Genomic DNA, 24,832 nt, shown 5'->3' with positions numbered 1-24,832 from the left:
TCCACTGCGGTACCATCGATGTGGATAGGGGTGGTGCTCCAGCTGTTTCCTGAAGTCCACAATTAACACCTTTGTTTAGTTGATGTTGAGTAAGAGGTTGTTTTCTTGCACAACTCACCCAGAGCCCTCACCTCCACCCTGTAGGCTGTCTCGTCATTGTTGGTAATCAGGCCTACTACTGTTATGTCATTTGCAAACTTGATGATTGAGTTGGAGGCATGCGTGGTCACGCAGTCATGGGTGAACAGGGAATACAGGAGGGGGCTGAGCACACACCCTTGTGCCCTGTATTGAGGATCAGCGAAGTGGAGATGTTGTTTCCTACCTTCACCACCTGGGGGCGGCCCGTCAGGAAGTCCAGGACCCAGTTGCACAGGGCGGTGTTCAGACCTAAGGCCCAGAGCTTAATGATGAGCTTGGAGCGTACTATGGTGTTGAATGCTGAGCTATAGTCATGGGATAGGGCAGTGTGCAGCGTGATTGTGATTGCATTGTCTGGGGATCTACAGGGGCGGAAAGCAAATTGAAGTGGGTCTAGGGTGTCAGGAAAGGTAAAGGTGATATGATCCTTAGCTAGCCTCTCAAATCACTTCATGATGACAGAAGTGAGTGCTACGGGGGCGATAGTCATTTAGCTCAGTTACCTTTGCTTTCTTGGGTACAGGAACAATGGTGGACATCTTGGAGTGGAGACAGCAGACTGGAATAGGGAGAGATTGAATATGTCCGTAAACACTCCAGCCACCTGGTCTGTGCATGCTCTGGGAATGCTGCTAGAGATACCATCTGGGCTGGCAGCTTTGCAAGAGTTAACATGCTTACACGTCTTACTCACTTCGACCACGGAGAAGGAGAGCCCACATTCCTTGGTAGTAAGCCGTGTCGGTGGCATTGTGTTATCCTCAAAGCGGGCGAAGAAAGTGTTTAGCTTATCAAGAAGCAAGACGTCGGTGTCCTCGACGGGGCTGGTTTCCCATTGTAGTCAGTGATTATCTGTAGACCCTAACACATACGTCTCATGTCGTTGAAGTGCGACTCCACTTTCTCTCTGTACTGATGTTTTGCCTGTTTGATTGCCTTGCGGAGGGAATAACTAAACTGTTTGTATTCGGCCATATTCCCAGTCACCTTGCCATGGTTAAATGCGGTTGTTCGCGCTTTCAGTTTTGTGCAAATTCTGCCATCTATCCAAGGTTTCTGGTTTGTATCGGTTTTAATAGTCATAGTGGGTACAACCTCTTCTATACACTTCCTGATGAACTCAGTCACTGTATCCATGTATTCGTTGATGTTATTCTCAGAGGCTACCCGGAACATATCCTAATCTGCGTGATCAAAACAATCTTGGAGCATGGATTCCAATAGGTCAGACCAGTATTGAATAGACCTTAGCACAGGTACTTCTTGTTTGAGTTTCTGCCTATAGGAAGGGATGAGCAAAATGGAGTCGTGTTCAGATTTGCCGAAGATAGGGCGGGGGAGGGCCTTGAAAGCATTTCAAAAATTTGAATAGCAGTGGTCCATTGTTTTTCCAGAGCGAGTACTACAGTCAATGTGCTGGTAGAACTTCGGTAGCGTTTTCCTCACATTTGCTTTGTTAAAATTTGCATAAAGTCCAATCACACCATTAGTAGTTAATGATGAAACATACACCCCTGCCTTTCCTCTTCCTGGAGAGTTCTTTATTCCTGTCTGCGTGATGAACTGAGAACCCAGTTGACTCTATGGACGGGGACAGTATATCCCGAGAGAGCCATGAGTATGTTTCAATCCCTGATGTCGCTCTAGAAGAAGATCCTCGCCCTGAGCTCATCTACTTTAGTATCCAGAGACTGAACATTAGCGAGTAATATGCTCGGAAGCAGTGGATGGTGTGTACACCTCCTGAGTCAGACTACAAGTCCACTCCTGCGGTGTTTTGGAGCAGCCTCTGGAATAAGTTTAATTGCCCTGGGGGGGAACAAACAAAGGATCCAATTCAGGAAAGGTGTATTCCTGGTCGTAATACTGGTGAGTTACCGCCACTCTGATATCCAAAAGTTATTTCCGGCTGCATGTAATAACACAAAAAATGTCTGAGCTAATAATGTAAAAATAACACGCAAAAAAAACAAAATAGGAGCTAGAAGCTGAGAGCTAGAAGCAGAGCTGCCATATCTGTCAGCGCCACCTATGCGTGTGTGTGTGTCTGAATGTGTGTAAGACAAAAATGCTAGGCACCCAATATGTCCAACTTGTCAACGGAGAATAGAGCCCCACAGTGGAGGTGTCATCATGTCAATAAAACAGGGAAATGGTTCCAATAGTTTTTCCACCATTCATTTTTCACATAGAGGATTTTAGAAACCCCTAAAATAAGGGCTTACCCGGGAGGCCTGACAAGGGGACGTTTATCAATATATTCACCTCTATTTACTGTCACATTCGAAAATGCTAACTAGCATCAAAGTAGACTTCATGCAAGTCTACAAATCCCTGCAAGCTCCTGCACGTCATCTCTAGCTGACGCATTTGCTAACAGGTATTGTTTCAATTTAAAACTTGCACAAGACAGTTCACAGAATTATCCATTTAAAGAAATTTAGCCAATTTATTAATTTAAAAATGTAGCTAACAGATAGTTAATACAGAGATTCTTACCTTTGCCTCGAATCGGCAGTCTCATCCAGATCATCATGGCATTTGTATTTCTTTACAGTTTTTCGTAGTTCTCCACATTAGCACCTAATTAACATTTCATTTTGGGGGGGGTGAATACAGGCTAATATATTGATAAAAGTCACCTTATCGTAGAGAGATTTACACAGTTATTAAAACGTCATATCAGGGTAAGCCTAAATGTTCCTAAAATCCTCTATGGGAAATATTAATGGTGAAAAATGATAGGGATCATTTCCTTGTTTGACCGCTAGGTTTTATGGGTATTATGACTCATACTGTGGTACTCTATAGCAGTGGTTCCCCAACTTTTTATAGTCCCGTACCCCTTCAAACATTCAACATCCAGCTGCATACCCCCTCTAGCACCAGAGTCAGCGCACTCTCAAATGTTTTTTTTTTGTCTACCTGCCACACACACACACTATACGATACATTTATTAAACATAAGAAAGAGTGTGAGTTTTTGTCACAACCCGACTCGTTGGAAGTGACAAAGAGCTCTTATAGGACCAGGGCACAAATAATAATATAATAATAATCAATAATTTCGCTCTTTTCTTAACCATCTTACATATTAAACCTTATTTGTTCATCGGAAATTGTGAATAACTCACTATAGTTTAATTAGAAGTTTGTGCTTGAAAGGATGCTCATAACTCTGCAATGTTGGGTTGTATTGGAGAGAGTCTCAGTCTTAAATCATGTTCCACACACAGTCTGTGCCTGTATTTCATCTTCATCCTAGTGAGGGCTGAGAATCCACTCTCACATAGGTACGTGGTTGCAAAGGGCATCAGTGTCTTAGCAGCGCGATTTGCCAAGGCAGGATACTCTGAACACAGCCCTATCCAGAAATCTGGCAGTGGCTTCTGATTAAATTCAATTTTCACAGAACCGCTTGTTGCAATTTCGATGTGGTTCTCTTGTTCAGATATCGGTAAGTGGACTGGAGGCAGGGAATGAAAGGTATAATGAATCCAGCTGTTTGTGTCATCCGTTTCGGGAAAATAGCTGCGTAGTTGCGCATCCAACTCACTCAGATGCTTTGCTATATCACACTTGACATTGTCTGTAAGCTTGAGTTCATTTGCACACAAAAAATCATGGAATGATGGAAAGACCTGTATGTTGTCCTTGTTAATGTAGACAGAGAAGAGCACCAACTTCTTAATTATAGCCTCAATTTTGTCCCGCACATTGAATATAGTTGCGGAGAGTCCCTGTAATCCTAGATTCAAATCATTCAGGCGCGAAAAAACATCACCCAGACAGGTCAGTCATGTGAGAAACTCGTCATCACGCAAGCAGTCAAACAAGTGAAAATGATGGTCAGTAAAGAAAACTTTAAGCTCGTCTCTCAATTTATAAAAACGTGTCAATACTTTGCCCCTTGATAACCAGCACACTTTTGTATGTTGTAAAAGTGTGGTCACTGCCCATATCATTGCATAGTGCAGAAAATACATGAGAGTTCAGGGGCTTTGCTTTAACAAAGTTAACCATTTTCACTGTAGTGTCCAAAATGTCTTTCAAGATGTCAGGCATTCCCTTGTCAGCAAGAGCCTCTCGGTGGATGCTGTAGTGTTCCCAAGTGGAGCAACTGCTTGTCATGGCTTTTGTGCCATCAGTACAGATACCAACACATCTTGATCACCAAAGTCTATTTGATGTCACAAAGCTTTAAAAATATCCTCTCCTGTTGTCCTGGTTTCCAGTGGTTAGCAGAAAAGGATGTCTTCCTTAATTAACCCCCCATAAACATAATGGACATATACCAGGAGATGTGCCAGGCCCGCCACGTCTGTTGACTCATCCAGCTGTAACGCATAGAATTCACTGGCTTGTATGCGAAGCAGTAATTGTTTCAAAACATCTCCTGCCATGTCACTTGTGCGTCATGAAACAGTGTTGTTTAATGAAGGAATTGTCTGTATAGTTTTTTGGGCCTTTTCCCCCAGCACTGTCCCAGCTACATCCGTGGCAGCAGGAATAATTAAGTCCCCCACAATAGTATGGGGCTTGCCTGTCCTAGCCACTCGGTAGCTCACCATATAAGATGCTTCTAGACCCTTCTTATTCATGGTATCTGTTGCTCTTATACATGTCTTACTACTCGAAAGTCGTCCTTATTCTCGCACCAAAAACTCCCGTGGCCTATTTTTCAAATTGGCATGTTTTGTTTCTAAATGTCTGCGCAAGAGTGAAGGTTTCATTGAGTTGTGAGATAGTACTTTTGCACATATAACACACTGTGGCTGAGGAAAGGCACTACTCCCAATATAAGTGAGCCCCAAATCAATGTAGTTCTCATCATATTTGCGCCTCTTCGATGGTCCAACGTCCCTGTCTGTTGTTCGGTGCTTTCCCAGGTAAGGGGGCAGTAGCTCTTCGGCTGCATCAGGTTCACAACTGTCAGTGTCCATGCTAGCTGGGCTAACCACACATGTAGAATTACTATTGCTAGCATTGGATGTGCTCGTGGAAGCAGAACAGCTTGTGTTGTCGACAGGTGCAGGTGTAGTACTGCTGGTAGTAACAGTACTACCAATAGAGCTGGTACGTGTTTATATGGACACGTGCCTTACTAAAGGACTGTTTGAAAATGTGAATAATCTTTCTTTAAATACCCCAGTTTGGGAATACCTACTCTTTATGGACACGTTTACACAGCTATGGCAACGATTTTAATTAGATTTTTTTTTAAAATAAAAGTCCAATTACGTCTACATATATAGTAAACTGAATGGAATGTGTAGGGATATTTTTGCAGGGTCTTATTTAATTACATCCTAATTAGTATAGCATATTTCCGTGCCTCAACCTGTAAATAAATATTTTGTGTGTCCTCTGGAAACACAAAGTAATTACAGTAAATGTAATACACAATTAATAATGCTGACATGTGTAGAAGTGAAATTAAACGTACCCGTGTGTGTGTGTGTGTGTGTGTGTGTGTGTGTGTGTGTGTGTGTGTGTGTGTGTGTGTGTGTGTGTGTGTGTGTGTGTGTGTGTGTGTGTGTGTGTGTGTGTGTGTGTGTGTGTGTGTGTGTGTGTGTGTGTGTGTGTGTGTGTGTGTGTGTGTGTGTGTGTGTGTGTGTGTGTGTGTGTGTATCAGGGTTTCCATTAGGAGAATGTGTCGACGGATAACTGGACCAGAAATATTTTAATTTACTGGCCGTTTGAGACATTTTACGGACCCATATGCATTGGGTGCCTAACCTATTACACAGTGCTCAGAATGACAGAAATTACAGTTATTCATCTTAACAGAACATGCAATACCTGTAATGAAGCAGCCAATAAAACATCATTTTCAAACATTTCCCAAAATGCAACTTGTGGGAAAACATAATTCTAAACAGCCCACTTGATGCGAGCGGTTCCAATAAGTAGCCTATTATAAAATGTTGGTGTTGAGCTACACTACATGACCAAAAGAATGTGGACAGCTGTTCGTCGAACATCTCATTCCAAAATCATTGGCATTAACATGGAGAGGCATTAGCGGGGTCGGGCACTAATGTTGGGCGATTAGGCCTGGCTCGTAGTCGGCATTCCAATTTATTTCAAAGATAGTCAATGGGGTTAAGGTCAGGGATCTGTGCGGGCCAGTAGAGTTGTTCCACATTGATCTTGACAAACCATTTCTGCATGGACCTCGCTTTGTGCACAGGGGGCATTGTCATGCTGAAACAAGAAAGAGTCATTCCAAAACTGTTGCCACAAAGTTGGAAGCACAGGATCATCTAGAATGTAATTTCATGCTGTAGCGTTAAGATTTCCCTTCACTGAAACTAAGGGGCCTAGCCGAACCATGAAATACAGCCCCAGACCAGTATTCCTTGTACACCAAACTTTACAATTGGCACTATGCATTTCAGTAGGTAGCATTCTCCTGGCATCCACCAAACCCAGATACAGTTAAAGGCATGTGTGTGTGTCCGACTCTCCTACCTTGGCCTGCTGTAACTATGTACAGATGAAGTCAGAAGTTTACATACACCTTAACCAAATAAATTTAAGCTCAGTTTTTACACAATTCCTGACATTTAATCCTAGTAAAAATGCCCTGTCTTAAGTCAGTTAGGATCACCAGTTAGGATGATTTATTCCATATTTTATTTCTTTCATCTCATTCCCAGTAGGTCAGAAGTTTACATACACTCAATTAGTATTTGGTAGCATTGCCTTTAACTTGTTTAACTTGGGTCAAACGTTTCGGGTAGCCTTCCACACACTTCCCACAATAAGTTGGGTGAATTTTGTCCCATTCCTCCTGACAGAGCTGGTGTAACTGAGTCAGGTTTGTAGGCCTCCTTGCTCGCATACGCTTTTTCAGTTCTGCCAACAAATGTTCTATATGATTGAGGTCAGGGCTTGTTGATGGCACTCCAATACCTTGACTTCGTTGTCCTTAGGTCATTTTGCCACAACTTTGGAAGTATGCTTGGGGTCATTTGGAAGACCCATTTGTGACTAAGCTTTAACTTCTTGACTGATGTATTGAGATGTTGCTTCAATATATCCACATAATTTTCCATCCTCATGATGACATCTATTTTGTGAAGTGCACCAGTCCCTCCTGCAGCAAAGCACCCCCACAACATGATGCTGCCACCCCCGTGCTTCACGGTTGGGATGGTGTTCTTTGACTTGGACGCCTCCCCCTTTTTCCTCCAAACATAACGATGGTCATTATGTCCAAACAGTTATATTTTTGTTTCATTAGACCAGAGGACAATTCTCCAAAAAGTACGACCTTTGTCCCCATGTGCAGTTGAAAACCTCAGTCTGGATTTTTTTATGGCGGTTTGGAGCAGTGGCTTCTTCCTTGCTGAGCGGCCTATGTCGATATAGGACTCATTTTACTTTGGATATAGATACTTTTGTACCTGTTTTCTCCAGCATCCATCTTCACAAGGTCCTTTGCTGTTGTTCTGGGATTGATTTGCACTTTTCGCACCAAAGTACGTTCATCTCTAGGAGACAGAACACGTCTCCTTCCTGAGCGGTATGATGGCTGCGTGGTCCCATGGTTTTTGTACTTACAAACTGTTGTTGGTACAGATGAACATGGTACCTTCAGGCATTTGGAAATTGCTCCCAAGGATGAACCAGACTTGTGGAGGTCTACCATTTTTTCTGAGGTCTTGGCTGATTTCTTTTGATTTTCCCATAATGTCAAGCAAGGAGGCACTGAGTTTGATGGTAAGGCCTTGAAATATATCCACAGGTACACCTCCAATTGAATCAAATTATGTCAATTAGCCTATCAGAAGCTTCAAAAGCCATGACATCATTTTCTGGAATTTTCCAAGCTGTTTAAAGGCACAGTCAACTTAGTGTATGTAAACTTCTGACCCACTGGAATTGTTATACAGTAAGTGAAATAATCTGTCTGTAAACAATTGTTGGAAAATTTACTTGTGTCATGCACAAAGTAGATGTCCTAACCGACTTACCAAAACTATAGTTTTCCAGAAATTTGTGGAGTGGATGAAAATCGAGTTTTAATTACTCCAACCTAAATGTATGTAAAGTTCCGACTTCAACTGTACATGAAGACTAACAAAAATACTCACGTACCACTTTTATTACACTAAATTATGCAAATTAACCCGCAGACCGATAAGCATGACGATCAATTGTATTAACATTGACTGGTATTTCCTTCAATGAATAAAAAACATTCTTTTGCAATGGGATTGTTTTTTCTCCCAGTCAATTTGGTCGCCAACGATTATACTTATCTGCTTTTAAATTTTTTTATTTATTTTTACCAAAAGCTGGCAATTACCGGATAACGGAAAATCTGGTATGCATGTGTGTGAGTGTGTGTCTCACCCGGGGAGCCAGACACATCCTTTCTACTGCCGTTCACGTCCTCCATACTCCTCGAGGATAAATCTGTCTCCGACACTGACTTGGATTCTTCTCCCTACACACACACACACATGCACACACACACACACATGCGCAAACACACACACATGAACACACGCGCAAACACACACACACAAGCATATGCACGCACACACACACACACACACACACACACACACACACACACACACACACACACACACACACACACACACACACACACACACACACACACACACACACACACACACACACACACACACACACACACACACACACACACACACACACGCACACGCACACGCACACACACGCACACGCACACGCACACACACACACACACACACACACCCAAACACACACACACACACACAAATAGAAGTCAGAATATGGTTATTTTGTCAAAAAGCATTAAAACAGTCGGGAAGTGGAGGGTGATATCCTATAGGGAAGTCAGGCGGAGAAGGATGAAGCTGCCACTAGACACTGATCTAACATCAGTTTTGCCTTCATCCCCCTAATGTGTATCTTAGTATTTGGGAAGGGTGAGCTGATCCTAGATCAGTGTCTAAGGGCAACTTCTCTCCTTAGCCAGGCAGGCTGGTGAGGGTGTGGTCTCCCTGCCCTCAGAGTTCACAGGTCAATATGTCAATAGGTCAGAGAAGGAGGGAGAAACATCCATGGAGGGCGGCTCTGTCAAACCACTGTGTTAGCTAACATGCAGGGGTAGTAGTTAACATGTCTTAGACCACACTGAAATACACACACGCACACATATACGCTCTCACACACACACACACACACACACACACACACACACACACACACACACACACACACACACACACACACACACACACACACACACACACACACACACACACACACACACACACACACACACACACACACACACACACACACACACACACACACACACACAAGCATCTCAAATAAAAATGTAATAACATTTTATTTGTGACATGCTTGGTAAACAACAGGTGTAGACTAACAGTGAAATGCTTACTTATATGGCCCTTCCCAACAATGCAGAGAGAAAATATAGAACAATAATAGAAAGATAATAACACAAGGAATGAGTAACTTGGATATATACTGTACACAGGGTACCAGTACTGAGTCGATATGCAGGAGTACGAGGTCATTGAGGTATATACTGTACACAGGGTACCAGTACTGAGTCGATATGCAGGAGTACGAGGTCATTGAGATATATATGTACATATGGGTAAAGTGACTAGGCAACAGGATAGATAATAGCAGCAGTGTATGTGATGAGTCAAAAAAGTTCATGCAAAAAGGGTCAATACAGATAGTGCAGGTAGCTATTGGTTAACTATTTAAATAACTATTTAGCAGGTTTATGGCTTGAGGGAGGAAGATGTTCAGGGTCATACTGGTTCCAGACTTGGTGCATTGGTACCACTTGCCGTGTGGTAGCAGCGAGAGCAGTCTATGACTGGATGGAGTCTTTGGCAAATTTTTGGACCTTCCTCTGACACCGTCTAGTATAGAGGTCCTGAATGGTAGGGACCTCAGCTCCAGTGATGTACTGGGCTGTACGCAATACCCACTGTAGTGCTTTGCCATTGGATGCAAAGCAGTGATGCAGCCAATCAAGATGCTCTCAATGGTGCAGCTGTATACCTTTTTGAGGATCTGAGGGCCTATGACAAATCTGTTTAGCTTCCTGAGGGGGAAGAGGCTCTTTAATTGCCTTCTTCACGACTGTGTTGGTGTGTGTGGACCATGATAGATCCTTGGTGGTGTGGACACCAGGACCTTGAAGCTGTCGACCGGCTCCACTACAGCCCCATCGGTGTGGATGGGGGAGTGCCTTGGCCCTCCGTTTCCTGACGTCCACTATCAGCTCTTTTGTCTCGCTGACGTTGAGGGAGAGGTTGTTGTCCTAGCACCACACTGCCAGGTCTCTGACCTTCTCCCTATAGACTGTCTCATCATTGTTGGTGATCAGGCCTACCACCGGTGTGTTGTCAGCTAACTTAATGATGGTGTTGGAGTCATGCGTGGCCACGCAGTCGTTGGTGAACAGGGGCGTACAGGAGGGGACTAAGCATGCACACTTGAGGGGCCCCCGTGTTGAGGGACAGCGTGGCAGATGTGTTGTTGCCTACCCTCACCCCCTGGGGGCAGTCCAGGATCCAGTTGCAAACGGAGTGATGAGCTTGGAGGGCTCTATGATGTTGAACACTGAGCTTTAGTCAATGAACAACACTCTCATGTTGGTGTTCCTCGTACCTAGGTCTAAGCATATACACCGACACACACACACTCAGACAACATCACAAGGATCGCCCCTTGGATCAAATTGTATTTTTGCAAATTGCATCTCCAAATTGTATATCTCACAACTCATATCTGGTATCTAGGGCACCAGCAGCATTACAGATGATGCCATAATATTAGTGATATTATAGTGACATATTGTCTGTTTCAGACTGTTTCCCCTGATAGAATAAAAAGAAGTGGAGTGGTACAGAGACTGTACACGGAGAGGGTGATCGCTCTGTGAAGATAAACAGTGCTATTTATACCAGTCAAGGATGGGTATGTCTGGTTCTCCCCATGCCCATCTAGGCCCCGTAAACACATGCATTCCACAGAGCTTCAGTGTGGTCTGATACACACACACACAGGCGCGCACACACACACACAGGCGCGCACACACACACACAGGCAGGCGCACGCATACAGGCAGGCGCGCACATATACACACACACACACACACACACACACACACACACACACACACACACACACACACACACACACACACACACACACACACACACACACACACACACACACACACACACACACACACACACACACACACACACACACCCTCTTCAGTGTGGTCTAATACAAAATACATATCATCCACCCAGTGAGAGTTTGTCAGAGCGGCAGAACTGTTTGTTCCCTGTTTTGTTCCATCTTCGTCCTTTGTCTTTCTCTCTCTCTCTATTGCACGGTCCAGACGGGCAATATTCTATACATGTTATGCATTTTGTTGTCTTTCTCTCTCTCTCTATTGCACGGTCCAGACGGGCAATATTCTATAAATGTTATGCATTTTGTTGTCTTTCTCTCTCTCTCTATTGCACGGTCCAGACGGGCAATATTCTATACATGTTATGCATTTTGTTGTCTTTCTCTCTCTCTCTATTGCACGGTCCAGATGGGCAATATTCTATAAATGTTATGCATTTTGTTGTCTTTCTCTCTCTCTCTATTGCACGGTCCCGACTGGCAATATTCTATAAATGTTATGCATTTTGTTGTCTTTCTCTCTCTCTCTATTGCACGGTCCCGACTGGCAATATTCTATACATGTTATGCATTTTGTTGTCTTTCTCTCTCTCTCTATTGCACGGTCCCGACTGGCAATATTCTATACATGTTATGCATTTTGTTGTCTTTCTCTCTCTCTCTATTGCACGGTCCCGACTGGCAATATTTACATGTTATGCATTTTGTTGTCTTTTTCTCTCTCTCTATTGCACGGTCCCGACTGGCAATATTCTATACATGTTATGCATTTTGTTGTCTTTTTCTCTCTCTCTATTGCACGGTCCCGACTGGCAATATTCTATACATGTTATGCATTTTGTTGTCTTTCTCTCTCTCTCTATTGCACGGTCACGACTGGCAATATTCTATAAATGTTATGCATTTTGTTGTCTTTCTCTCTCTCTCTATTGCACGGTCCCGACTGGCAATATTCTATACATGTTATGCATTTTGTTGTCTTTCTCTCTCTCTCTATTGCACGGTCACGACTGGCAATATTCCATAAATGTTATGCATTTTGTTGTCTTTCTCTCTCTCTCTATTGCACGGTCCAGACTGGCAATATTCTATAAATGTTATGCATTTTGTTGTCTTTCTCTCTCTCTCTATTGCACGGTCACGACTGGCAATATTCCATAAATGTTATGCATTTTGTTGTCTTTCTCTCTCTCTCTATTGCACGGTCCAGACTGGCAATATTCCATAAATGTTATGCATTTTGTTGTCTTTCTCTCTCTCTCTATTGCACGGTCCCGACCGACAATATTCTATAAATGTTATGCATTTTGTTGTCTTTCTCTCTCTCTCTATTGCACGGTCCAGACTGGCAATATTCTATAAATGTTATGCATTTTGTTGTCTTTCTCTCTCTCTCTATTGCACGGTCCCGACTGGCAATATTCTATACATGTTATGCATTTTGTTGTCTTTCTCTCTCTCTCTCTATTGCACGGTCCCGACTGGCAATATTCTATACATGTTATGCATTTTGTTGTCTTTCTCTCTCTCTCTATTGCACGGTCCCGACTGGCAATATTCTATAAATGTTATGCATTTTGTTGTCTTTCTCTCTCTCTCTATTGCACGGTCCCGACTGGCAATATTCTATAAATGTTATGCATTTTGTTGTCTTTCTCTCTCTCTCTATTGCACGGTCACGACTGGCAATATTCTATAAATGTTATGCATTTGGTTGTCTTTCTCTCTCTCTCTATTGCACGGTCACGACTGGCAATATTCCATAAATGTTATGCATTTTGTTGTCTTTCTCTCTCTCTCTATTGCACGGTCCAGACTGGCAATATTCCATAAATGTTATGCATTTTGTTGTCTTTCTCTCTCTCTCTATTGCACGGTCCAGACTGGCAATATTCTATAAATGTTATGCATTTTGTTGTCTTTCTCTCTCTCTCTATTGCACGGTCCAGACTGGCAATATTCTATAAATGTTATGCATTTTGTTGTCTTTCTCTCTCTCTCTATTGCACGGTCCAGACTGGCAATATTCTATAAATGTTATGCATTTGGTTGTCTTTCTCTCTCTCTCTATTGCACGGTCCAGACTGGCAATATTCTATAAATGTTATGCATTTGGTTGTCTTTCTCTCTCTCTCTATTGCACGGTCACGACTGGCAATATTCCATAAATGTTATGCATTTTGTTGTCTTTCTCTCTCTCTCTATTGCACGGTCCAGACTGGCAATATTCCATAAATGTTATGCATTTTGTTGTCTTTCTCTCTCTCTCTATTGCACGGTCCAGACTGGCAATATTCTATACATGTTATGCATTTTGTTGTCTTTCTCTCTCTCTCTATTGCACCGTCCAGACTGGCAATATTCTATAAATGTTATGCATTTTGTTGTCTTTCTCTCTCTCTCTATTGCACGGTCCAGACTGGCAATATTCTATAAATGTTATGCATTTTGTTGTCTTTCTCTCTCTCTCTATTGCACGGTCCAGACTGGCAATATTCTATAAATGTTATGCATTTTGTTGTCTTTCTCTCTCTCTCTCTATTGCACGGTCCAGATGGGCAATATTCTATAAATGTTATGCATTTTGTTGTCTTTCTCTCTCTCTCTATTGCACGGTCCAGACTGGCAATATTCTATAAATGTTATGCATCTCTATTGCACGGTCACGACTGGCAATATTCCATAAATGTTATGCATTTTGTTGTCTCTCTCTCTCTATTGCACGGTCCAGACTGGCAATATTCCATAAATGTTATGCATTTTGTTGTCTTTCTCTCTCTCTCTATTGCACGGTCCAGACTGGCAATATTCTATACATGTTATGCATTTTGTTGTCTTTCTCTCTCTCTCTATTGCACGGTCCAGACTGGCAATATTCTATAAATGTTATGCATTTTGTTGTCTTTCTCTCTCTCTCTATTGCACGGTCCCGACTGGCAATATTCTATAAATGTTATGCATTTTGTTGTCTTTCTCTCTCTCTCTATTGCACGGTCCCGACTGGCAATATTCTATAAATGTTATGCATTTTGTTGTCTTTCTCTCTCTCTCTATTGCACGGTCCCGACTGGCAATATTCTATAAATGTTATGCATTTTGTTGTCTTTCTCTCTCTCTCTATTGCACGGTCCAGACTGGCAATATTCTATACATGTTATGCATTTTGTTGTCTTTCTCTCTCTCTCTCTATTGCACGGTCCCGACTGGCAATATTCTATAAATGTTATGCATTTTGTTGTCTTTCTCTCTCTCTATTGCATGGTCCCGACTGGCAATATTCTATAAATGTTATGCATTTTGTTGTCTTTCTCTCTCTCTCTATTGCACGGTCCCGACTGGCAATATTCTATAAATGTTATGCATTTTGTTGTCTTTCTCTCTCTCTCTATTGCACGGTCCAGACTGGCAATATTCTATACATGTTATGCATTTTGTTGTCTTTCTCTCTCTCTCTCTATTGCACGGTCCCGACTGGCAATATTCTATAAATGTTATGCATTTTGTTGTCTTTCTCTCTCTCTCTCTATTGCACGGTCCAGACTGGCAATATTCTATAAATGTTATGCATTTTGTTGTCTTTTCTCTCTCTCTATTGCACGGTCCAGACTGGCAATATTCTATACATGTTATGCATTTTGTTGTCTTTCTCTCTCTCTCTCTATTGCACGGTCCCGACTGGCAATATTCTATAAATGTTATGCATTTTGTTGTCTTTCTCTCTCTCTCTCTATTGCACGGTCCAGACTGGCAATATTCTATAAATGTTATGCATTTTGTTGTCTTTCTCTCTCTCTCTATTGCACGGTCCAGACTGGCAATATTCTATACATGTTATGCATTTTGTTGTCTTTCTCTCTCTCTCTATTGCACGGTCCAGACTGGCAATATTCTATAAATGTTATGCATTTTGTTGTCTTTCTCTCTCTCTCTATTGCACGGTCCCGACTGGCAATATTCTATAAATGTTATGCATTTTGTTGTCTTTCTCTCTCTCTCTATTGCACGGTCCCGACCGACAATATTCTATACATGTTATGCATTTTGTTGTCTTTTCTCTCTCTCTCTATTGCACGGTCCCGACTGGCAATATTCTATAAATGTTATGCATTTTGTTGTCTTTTCTCTCTCTCTATTGTCCCGACTGGCAATATTCTATACATGTTATGCATTTTGTTGTCTTTGTCTTGCACGGTCCAGACTGGCAATATTCTATAAATGTTATGCATTTGGTTGTCTTTCTCTCTCTCTATTGCACGGTCCAGACTGGCAATATTCTATAAATGTTATGCATTTGGTTGTCTTTCTCTCTCTCTCTATTGGTTGTCTTTCTATTCTCTCTCCCTTTTTATGTCTCTCTCCATCTCTATATCTCTATGACCAGTATCCAGTCGAATGCAGATACATTCATTACAGTGGTTATTAAGATATGCACGGTGAGTGAATAAACTGAGAATGGAAGTGCCTAAAGAACCCAAATCTCCATTTTGCTAATCAAAGCTAACAAATCACTTTCTTTGTGTGTGTGTGTGTGTGTGTGTGTGCGTGCGTGCGTGCGTGCGTGTGTGCGTGTGTGTGTGTGTGTGTGTGTGTGTGTGTGTGTGTGTGTGTGTGTGTGTGTGTGTGTGTGTGTGTGTGTGTGTGTGTGTGTGTGTGTGTGTGTGTGTGTGTGTGTGTGTGTGTGTGTGTGTGTGTGTGTGTGTGTGTGTGTGTGTGTGCGTGTGTGTATGCGTGTGTTTATGAGGGTGTGTATGCGTGTGTGTATGTGTGTCTGTATGCGTGTGTGTGTATGCATGTGTGTGTGCGTGCATCTGTGTGTATGTGTGTGTGTATGCTTGCATCTGTGCATGTGCATGTGTGTGCGTGCGGATGCACGTGTGTGAGTGTGTCAACCTTGCATGTGGTGTGTGTGTGTGCGCGTGTGTGTACCTGTCAGACCTGATTTCCAGACCGTCTTGGAGAGAGAGTCGGTAATAAACTAGCCAGCCAATCAGCCTTAGGCCTACACTTGCGGATGCGATGGCCGCAAAACTAATCATTTCTCTACTTGTGATTTCCATACTCATCTGCCTGGGGATTTTCCAGCTAAACCCCTAAACCTCTGACTCAGAGAGAGGATAGGACTTATAATAACAGGGTGAAAACAGTGCTGACCATTCAGACAAAGGATAGATAGAGGATCTAGCTGCACTGTCTCCCATTGGTTTTAAATGAGCGGGTCAATGCTTGTTGTTTAACTGTTCATTCCTCTGAGGAAGGCCTTCAGCAGGATCTGAGTAACAGGTGAATACGAGAATAGGTTATGTACAGTAGAAACCAATGGGAGCATTGCATCATCTACTAATAACACACTATAAAGTAACCACAGAATGAATCCACGGCACACACAGCTCAAAACCACAACAGGGAAACAGTGAACGACGTCTCAAATACAACAAGCATAGCAGCTCAGAAGTTCACACAGATTCTATCTATTGGTCTTAACCGACTTGCCCAGTTAAATAACGGTTCAATTTAAAAAACTGCCTCAGTGAACAACATACATCAAACAGCTGTGATTGGACAAGCTCAGCAGAGCCTCAGCACAGGGCATTGTGGATATCCAGACTCCACACTTCCCATCCCCATTTGCAATTGAGTAGACCAGAGAGGAAGGGAAAGGTGGAGAGGGGTAGGGGGAAAGGCTACTTGGTGGTTTGGGCTGGTAGTAAACTTCTTTCAAGTAATGGTGGGCACACAAAGCATTGTGGGTACCCAGTCACCCCCCACCCCTCATCCTTGATGGAGTGAGGGATGGGGAGGAAGGGCAGGTATAGCTTCTTTTCTCTTGCGTGACGGAGTTAGGCACGCAGTGCCTGGGTGTGTGTGGTACTCTGCATATTTGTGTATGAGATAATCATTGTGTGTGTGGTACTCACGGCGGGCCCAGCACTAGGCCAGGGGCCCATCTGAGTCTCCTGGACCCCTGAGACCACTGTAGAGAGAGGGACAGCCCAGTAGGGCCTGTATGGAAGGGACCCTAGACAGGGCTGAATATGTGGGTGTAGCCAGGACCACAGCCGGGGCCTTGCTCGGTACCATGTCCGTGACCAAGGGACCAACCTGACTCCCATATCTCCTTTCTGGGGCAGAGGAACGAGGTTGAACCGTAAGGTGACTGTCTGACACATAGTGTTTAACCGTTAGGTGACCATTTGAGATGCAGTGTAAGGTTCAACCCTAAGCTGCCTGTCCGTAAGCTAACAAGCCAATTTACCTGGGGCAGAGTGAGAGTTGAGCCTCATTTCAGATGACTGGTCACTAATGGGTCTCAGGCCTTATTGTTTAAGAGCTGGTTGCTGCCTCTGTATCGTTCTGAGTTGGCAGTGAGTCTGTGAGGGTTTGCAGCCCAGGCCCAAGTGTTAAATATGACCGTTTGAATCAGATTAAGCTCTGCTCTGCTATTGATCTGCCTCCCACAGGAGTAGCCGTATTTATTGGCTAATAGTCATTCTGCTGCCCACAGCCTTTAAAACCACCAGCTGGACACATTGAAACTCTGGACTTTTGCGGATGAGCACAAGTCCGGAACAGAATGCACTGATCGACAAATGAATGGATGAACGAATAAATGCATGAATAATAGATGTATTGAAGTGACGGAGCTAAGTTGTGGCCCTTTGGTTGATTTGATCATCCATCTTGATTATTTGAACAACAATTTAACATACTGTAGGCAACTAGGGATAGCAGTGCTCTTCCACTCCTTATCAATAGCTGTGCCAAGGGAGGCATTTTATTTGAAAACAACAAAGTCAGAAGAAGGAACAAGGAGCGGGAACAGTATCCCATGGGGAGTAGTTCAGCAGCGCAGAAATAGAAGACGGGTATGAAATGGCTTGTTTACAAATGGGCAGGCCAATTTAGGCAGACGCCAGGGAGAGCGCGGAAGGGAGGGAGGGAGGGAGGGAGGGAGGGAGGGAGGGAGGGGAGGGAGGGAGGGAGGGAGGGAGGGAGGGAGGGAGGGAGGGAGGGAGGGAGGGAGGGAGGGAGGGAGGGAGGGAGGGAGGGAGGGAGGGATGGGCTAGAGCAGGCCTGCTGATAATAGGACCTGATAGAAAATAATAGACAGGTTCTCAAAAGAGAATCTCAATTAAGCCACTCTAAAGGTGTGAATGGAGAAATGTGTGAGTGCGCTTTTGGAGGGGGAAGTGTGTATGTGGGAGTGTTGATGGAACTTCACTTGACAAGGCCTCCAGTCGTCTCCAGTCGTCTCTCCTGCTTCTCCTGGCCACAGGTGCAGATGTGACAACCAGGTTTCGATTGGCTGCCTGCACGACTGAAGACTGTGTTAGCCCAGTGCATAAGGCCTAAGCTTTAGCTCTGGGTGCTAACACAAAGTCGTCATGTTTTCGAACTGCCTCCAATACACACAAACAGATACAACTACAGGAAGTACACAGGACAGGGAGGCACGTCCACAAAGTGACAGATTGGCTACAGGGTCAACTACTACAGACCAAACAGAGCAGACTCTCCTCAAACTCCCACTCCCAGGGTTAGCTATATCCTCTTTGTTAGCCTCCGTAAAATATTTTCCCGTTGGTTCTAACTGACTGAACTGAAGCTTCTCCTCAGTCTTAACCCACATCCTCTCTCCTCTAGCTAGATTAAAACAGAGAGGCTTAACCCGGAGCGCTCTTTAGGGACGTTTCTACTGTAGCGCAGTAGCTTTAGCCTGGCGACTCTTGGCAGGTTTCTAGCGGGCTTGTTTGTTTGCACCCAGAGGCTAAAGAAAGGAACCAGTGGACCTGAGGAGAGAGAGATGTCTGAGAGGACTCTGCTTTCCAACAGAAAAACAACCAACTACCAAACAACTGCCTGATACTACAGTTAAGACGGTGAACACACACACACCGACTAAACACACACACACACTGAACACACACACTGTCAACCTGGTTAGTCTCAACAGCCGTGGCATCGTGCAGAGGGGTGGTGGAGGGTAGAGAGACAGGGGGAGCCTGAGTGGGAGAGAGAGAGGGAGGGTGAGAGAGAGGGAGGAGGTGGGAGCACATTGCAGTACAGTACATACCCCTGACCCTATAGGCAGTTGAATAACGCTCAACTGGACATGCAAGTTATCTGTCGTAGGCACTTCCTAAAGTGGAAGTGTGTGATGTTTTACCGCAGGAAGAGAGGGAAGCAGAGAGGGGATAGAGAGACAGAGAGAGAGAGAGAGAGAGAGAGAGAGAGAGAGAGAGAGAGAGAGAGAGAGAGAGAGAGAGAGAGAGAGAGAGAGAGAGAGAGAGAGAGACCGAGAGAGTGAGAGAGAGAGAGAGAGAGAGAGAGAGAGAGAGAGAGAGAGAGAGAGAGAGAGAGAGAGAGAGAGAGAGAGAGAGAGAGAGAGAGAGAGAGAGAGAGAGAGAGAGAGAGAGAGAGAGAGAGAGAGAGAGAGAGAGAGAGAGAGAGAGAGAGAGAGAGAGAGAGAGAGAGAGAGAGAGAGAGAGGAAAGGGTGAGAGAGAGGGACATAGAAAGAGAGAGAGAGAGAGAGAGAGAGAGAGAGAGAGAGAGAGAGAGAGAGAGAGAGAGAGAGAGAGAGAGAGAGAGAGAGAGAGAGAGAGAGAGAGAGAGAGAGGAAAGGGTGAGAGAGAGGGACATAGAAAGAGAGAGAGGGAGAGAGAGAGAGAGAGAGAGAGAGAAAGAGAGAGAGAGAAAGAGAGAGAGAGAGAGAGAGAGAGAGAAAGAATGAGTAAAAGAGCGGAAAAGGTAGGAAGATAAGAAAGGAGAGGCATCGCAGCAGCAAACAAAGCAGAAAGAGAATTAGGTTGATCAGGTAGAAATATAACGTATATATTCTGCCACATGCTAGAGAGACACAGACACAGTAGAGAAGAGAAATCCCATCAGTATACATTGTAGCGATGCTCAAACTCCAATCATAGCAGAATGCAGTTAGCATTAGCAGTACCAATAGCACACAGGAAGAATGAGCTCAGCTCAATGCCATAGCATATGTTCTTGTGTGCAATTATACGCATGAGTTATACATTAAGTCATTCAGTCACTTATGAGTCATAAGTGGAGGGTACACAGCACACTGTAACAGAGTCCTCCCCCCTCCCCCAATGTCATCATGTCCAGCCATTTGTGGGGACAGGGAGCGACGAGGCGTGTATGTTTGTGTGTCTGTGTATGTGTGTTTGTGTACCAGGACATGGCTCCAGAACATAACATCTCTCATCCCAACTCACGTCATTCACCCGATCGTTACCTAGCAACCCTGACGCACTGCAAAGTTCGGCCAACTAAAAATAAACTCTGTGTTTGCAGAAAAGGATGTAAGAAAAAACAGAGTGAATGAATTTGAGGAGGAGAAGAAGACAAGGAGAGGAGGAGAGGAAGAGAAGGAGAGGAAGTGAAGAGGTGGGGAAGTCGAGGCTAATGCTGCAGCTTAACAGTTTTGGACATTAGGCCTCGGGATTGGGGAGACAGTGTGTGTTAGTGTGTGTGTGTTGTAATGTGGAGTCTACACTGGTGAGCTGATAATACATATCATCCTAGATCTGTTCCAGGTCTCTGTTTAGGGCCAGATTCCAATTTGCTCCGTTTTTTGCTTGATTCTTTCCAGTGTCAAAAAGTTATCTTTTTGTTTTCTCATCATTCGGTTGGGTCTAAATGTGTTTCTGTCCTGGGACTTTGTAGGGTTTGTAGGGTCTGTTTGTGTTTGTGAACAAAGCCCCAGAACCAGCTGGCTGAGGGGAGTCTTTTCTAGGTTAATCTCTCTGTAGGTGAGGGCTTTCTGGTGGAAAGTGTGGGCATCGCTTCCTTTTAGGTGGTTGCAGAATTGAACAGCTCTTTTCTGGATTTTGATAATTAGTGCTCTGCATGCATTATTTGGTGTTCTACGTTGTACATTGAGGATATTTTTTCAGAATCCTGCATGCAGAGTCTCAATTATGTGTTTGACACATTTTGTGAATTCTTGGTTGGTGAGTGGACCCCAGACCTCACAACCATAGAGGGTTATGGGTTCGATAACTGATTGAAGTATTTTTTTGCCAGATCCTAATTGGTATGTCGAGTTTTATGTTCCTTTTGATGGCATAGAAGGCCCTTCTTGCCTTGTCTCGTAGATGGTTCACAGCCTTGTGGAAGTTACCTGTGGTGTTGATGTTTAGGCCGAGGTAGGTGTAATTCTTTGTGTGGTCTAGGGAAATAGTGTCTATATAGAATTTGTATTTGTTGTCTTGGCAACTGGATATTTTTTGGAACATCATTATTTTCGTTTTAGTGAGATTTACTGTCAGGGCCCAAGTCTGGCATAATCTGTGCAGAAGATCTAGGTGCTGTTGTAGGCCCTCATTGGTTGGGGACAGATCTAGGTGCTGTTGTAGGCCCTCCTTGGTTGGGGACAGAAGCACCAGATTATCTGGAAACAGTAGACATTTGATTTCAGAGTCCAGCAGGGTGAGGCTGGTTGCAACAGACTGTTCTAGTGCCCTCACCAATGCATTGATATATATGTTGAAGAGGGTGGGGCTCAAGCTGCTGAAGAGGGTGGGGCTCCATGTCTCACCCCCACGGCACAGAGGAAAGAAATCTGTGTGTTTATTGCCAATTTTTACCACACACTTGTGGTTTGTGTACATGGATTTTATAATGTTGTATGTTTTTCCCCAACACCACATTCCATCAATTGGTATAGCAGACCCTCATGCCACATTGAGTCAAAGGCTTGGGAAGACTTTGTTTTTGCTTTGTTCTGTTTGTTTGTCAATAAGGGTGTGCAGGGTTTATCATACGCTATTTTGGTAAGAAGCCAATTTGACATTTGCTCAGGACATTATTTTCACTGAGGAAATGTTGGAGTGCTGTTGATGATAATGCAGAGGATTTTTTTTCAGAGATGGCTGCTGACACATATTCTACGGTAATTATCAGGCCTTTGTCCCAAATATTAGGGAAGATGCCAGAGCTGAGGACAATGTTGAAGACTTTAAGATTAGCCAATGTGTGGTATATATATATATCTTTAGCATTTTGTTTAGTATACCATCAACACCACAGGCCTTTTTTGGTTGGAGGGTTTGTATTTAGTCCTGTAGCTCACACATGGTAATTGGATAATTCAGTGGGTTCCGGTACTCTTTAATATCTGACTTTAAGATTATAAACTCTTGTTTAAAAAAATATATATGTCAGAAAAGGTTGGAGAAGTTTGGATAGGTAACTCTTGTGTGTTGTTGTTTGTGTGGTCTGTTCCAATTTTCCCAGAAGTCATTTGATTCTATCAATTCTTCAATCACAATGAGCTGTTTTCTGCTATGCTGTTCCTTATTTTTCTGTATTGTGTTGGTGTTTCACCATAGTGAAGGCGTAAGCCAAGGTTTTCTGGTTCTCTGTGGTTTTTGGATGGATAGGTTTCAACATTTCTTTCTTAGGTTTTTCAACAACAAAAAATGTAAATAATTGTTGCAGAGAGAAAAGCTAGTGGGGAAGGAGAGTCTTCCACTTTGGAAGATTAAGGACTTTCTGAATATGAGGATCATGTCTCTGTCAATTCGGAGTCTGACAGTGAGTTGGAGAAAGAGGATGAGATTTACCCTCAGCCAGCCCCAGGACCAGCCTGTCAGCAGCCAGCCCCAGGACCAGCCCCAGGACCAGCCTATCAGCAGCCAGCCCCAGGACCAGCCCGTCAGCAGCCAGCCCCAGGACCAGCCCGTCAGCAGCCAGCCCCAGGACCAGCCCGTCAGCAGCCAGCCCCAGGCCCGTCAGCAGCCAGCCCCAGGACCAGCCCGTCAGCAGCCAGCCCCAGGACCAGCCCCAGGACCAGCCCGTCAGCAGCCAGCCCCAGGACCAGCCCGTCAGCAGCCAGCCCCAGGACCAGCCCGTCAGCAGCCAGCCCCAGGACCAGCCCGTCAGCAGCCAGCCCCAGGACCAGCCTGTCAGCAGCCAGCCCCAGGACCAGCCCATCAGCAACCAGCTGAGCAGCCTGCATGAGGAGCTCATCAGCAGCCTGCATAAGGAGAAATATGGATGTCATTTATTTTTTCTTGCCCAAGGAATGAGCCATCCCTCATGGCTGCCAATGTGATGCGGATGCAACCAGGGCCGACACGGATGGCGGTTACTCATGTACAGGACATAAAGTCTTCTTTTGAACAGTTCATCCCAGACACCATACAGAAAATCATTCTGGACTGTACTAATGTGGAGGGAAGGCGTGTTTTTGGAGAAAGATGGAAGGAGATGGACCAAACTCATTTACATGCATACTTTGGGGTTCTTATCCTTGCTGGTGTTTTCCGATCCAATGGGGACTCCACATAATCCCTGTGGGATAAAGAACCTGGCAGCTAACTTTTCCGTGCAACAATGTCTCTGGAAAACTTCCACATTATTTCCAGGATTATCCGCTTCGATAACCGAGACACCAGACCTGCTAGGCGGCAGAGGGACAAGCTAGCTGCAATCAGGTCAGTGTGGGACAAGTAGGTGGATCGCCTACCCCTGTTTTACAACCCTGGGCCAAACATCACTGTTGATGAGCAACTTATGGGATTTAGGGGCTGCTGCCCCTTCAGACAGTACATACTGTCTAAACCTGGAAAATATGGGTACAAGATCTGGGCTGCCTGTGAGGCTGCTTCATTATATGCGTGGAACATGCAAGTTTATACGGGGAAGCCAGATGGAGGAGCCCCTGAGAAGATGTGGTACTCATAAAAATGTGGTACTCATAATGTGGTACTCATAAGTATTCTGCATAGAGGTGGGAGAAGCTGCGGCCAAGAATATCAAAAAGCAGAATTTAGACAAGCTGGTGACTGGCTGCAACTCCAACAGAATAACCCTACACTGGCCACTTGTGATATTCTTCAACATCTTGGACATCTCGGCATACAACATTTTTGTCATCTGGATGGCGTTGAACCCAGATTGGCACAGAGGGAAGCTCTAGAGGAGACAATTCTTTCTTGAAGAGCTGGGCAAGGCATTGGTTAGACGTCAAATCCAGAGGAGGCAACATATCCCAAGGACCCCAGCTTCTTTAGCCATCGTGAAGAGGGTCCAGGATGAGGATGCTGGTGCCCCATCCGCCTGTCCCACAGAACCAGAACTTCAATACCGGAAGTAAGTGTCAGTGATGTTGTTGCATGTGTGTGTCCGACTCTCCTAACTTGGCCTGCTGTAACTATATACAGATGAAGTAGGAAGTTTACAATCACCTTAGCCAAATACATTTAAACTCAGTTTTTCACAATTCCTGACATTTAATCGTAGTAAAAATTCCCTGTCGTAGGTCAGTTAGGATCACCACTTCATTTTAAGAATGTGAAATGTCAGAATAATAATAGAGAGAATGATTTATTTCCGCTTTTAATTTTTTCATCACATTCCCAGTGGATCAGAAGTTTACATACACTCAATTAGAATTAGGCAGCATTGCCCTTAAATTGATTAACTTGGGTCAAACATTTCGGGTAGCCTTCC

At 44.1% G+C, this 24,832-nt stretch overlaps 1 protein-coding gene across 1 annotated transcript in view; it reads right to left on the bottom strand.

The window, feature by feature from the left end:
• cacna1g (calcium channel, voltage-dependent, T type, alpha 1G subunit) overlaps positions 1-24,832 on the bottom strand; it is a 174,597-nt gene that overhangs the window by 114,305 nt on the left and 35,460 nt on the right. The window contains exons 11-12 of the mRNA XM_046354907.1: positions 19,293-19,358; positions 8,506-8,599 (exon numbers count right to left, since the gene is read on the bottom strand). Of these exons, the coding sequence (XP_046210863.1) occupies positions 8,506-8,599; positions 19,293-19,358 (160 nt within the window). The remainder of the gene's footprint in view (positions 1-8,505; positions 8,600-19,292; positions 19,359-24,832) is intronic.

The sequence above is a fragment of the Oncorhynchus gorbuscha genome, linkage group LG07 (genome assembly GCF_021184085.1).
Source record: "Oncorhynchus gorbuscha isolate QuinsamMale2020 ecotype Even-year linkage group LG07, OgorEven_v1.0, whole genome shotgun sequence".
Classification (NCBI taxonomy): domain Eukaryota; kingdom Metazoa; phylum Chordata; class Actinopteri; order Salmoniformes; family Salmonidae; genus Oncorhynchus; species Oncorhynchus gorbuscha.
This window is presented reverse-complemented; position numbering and strand designations above follow the sequence as displayed.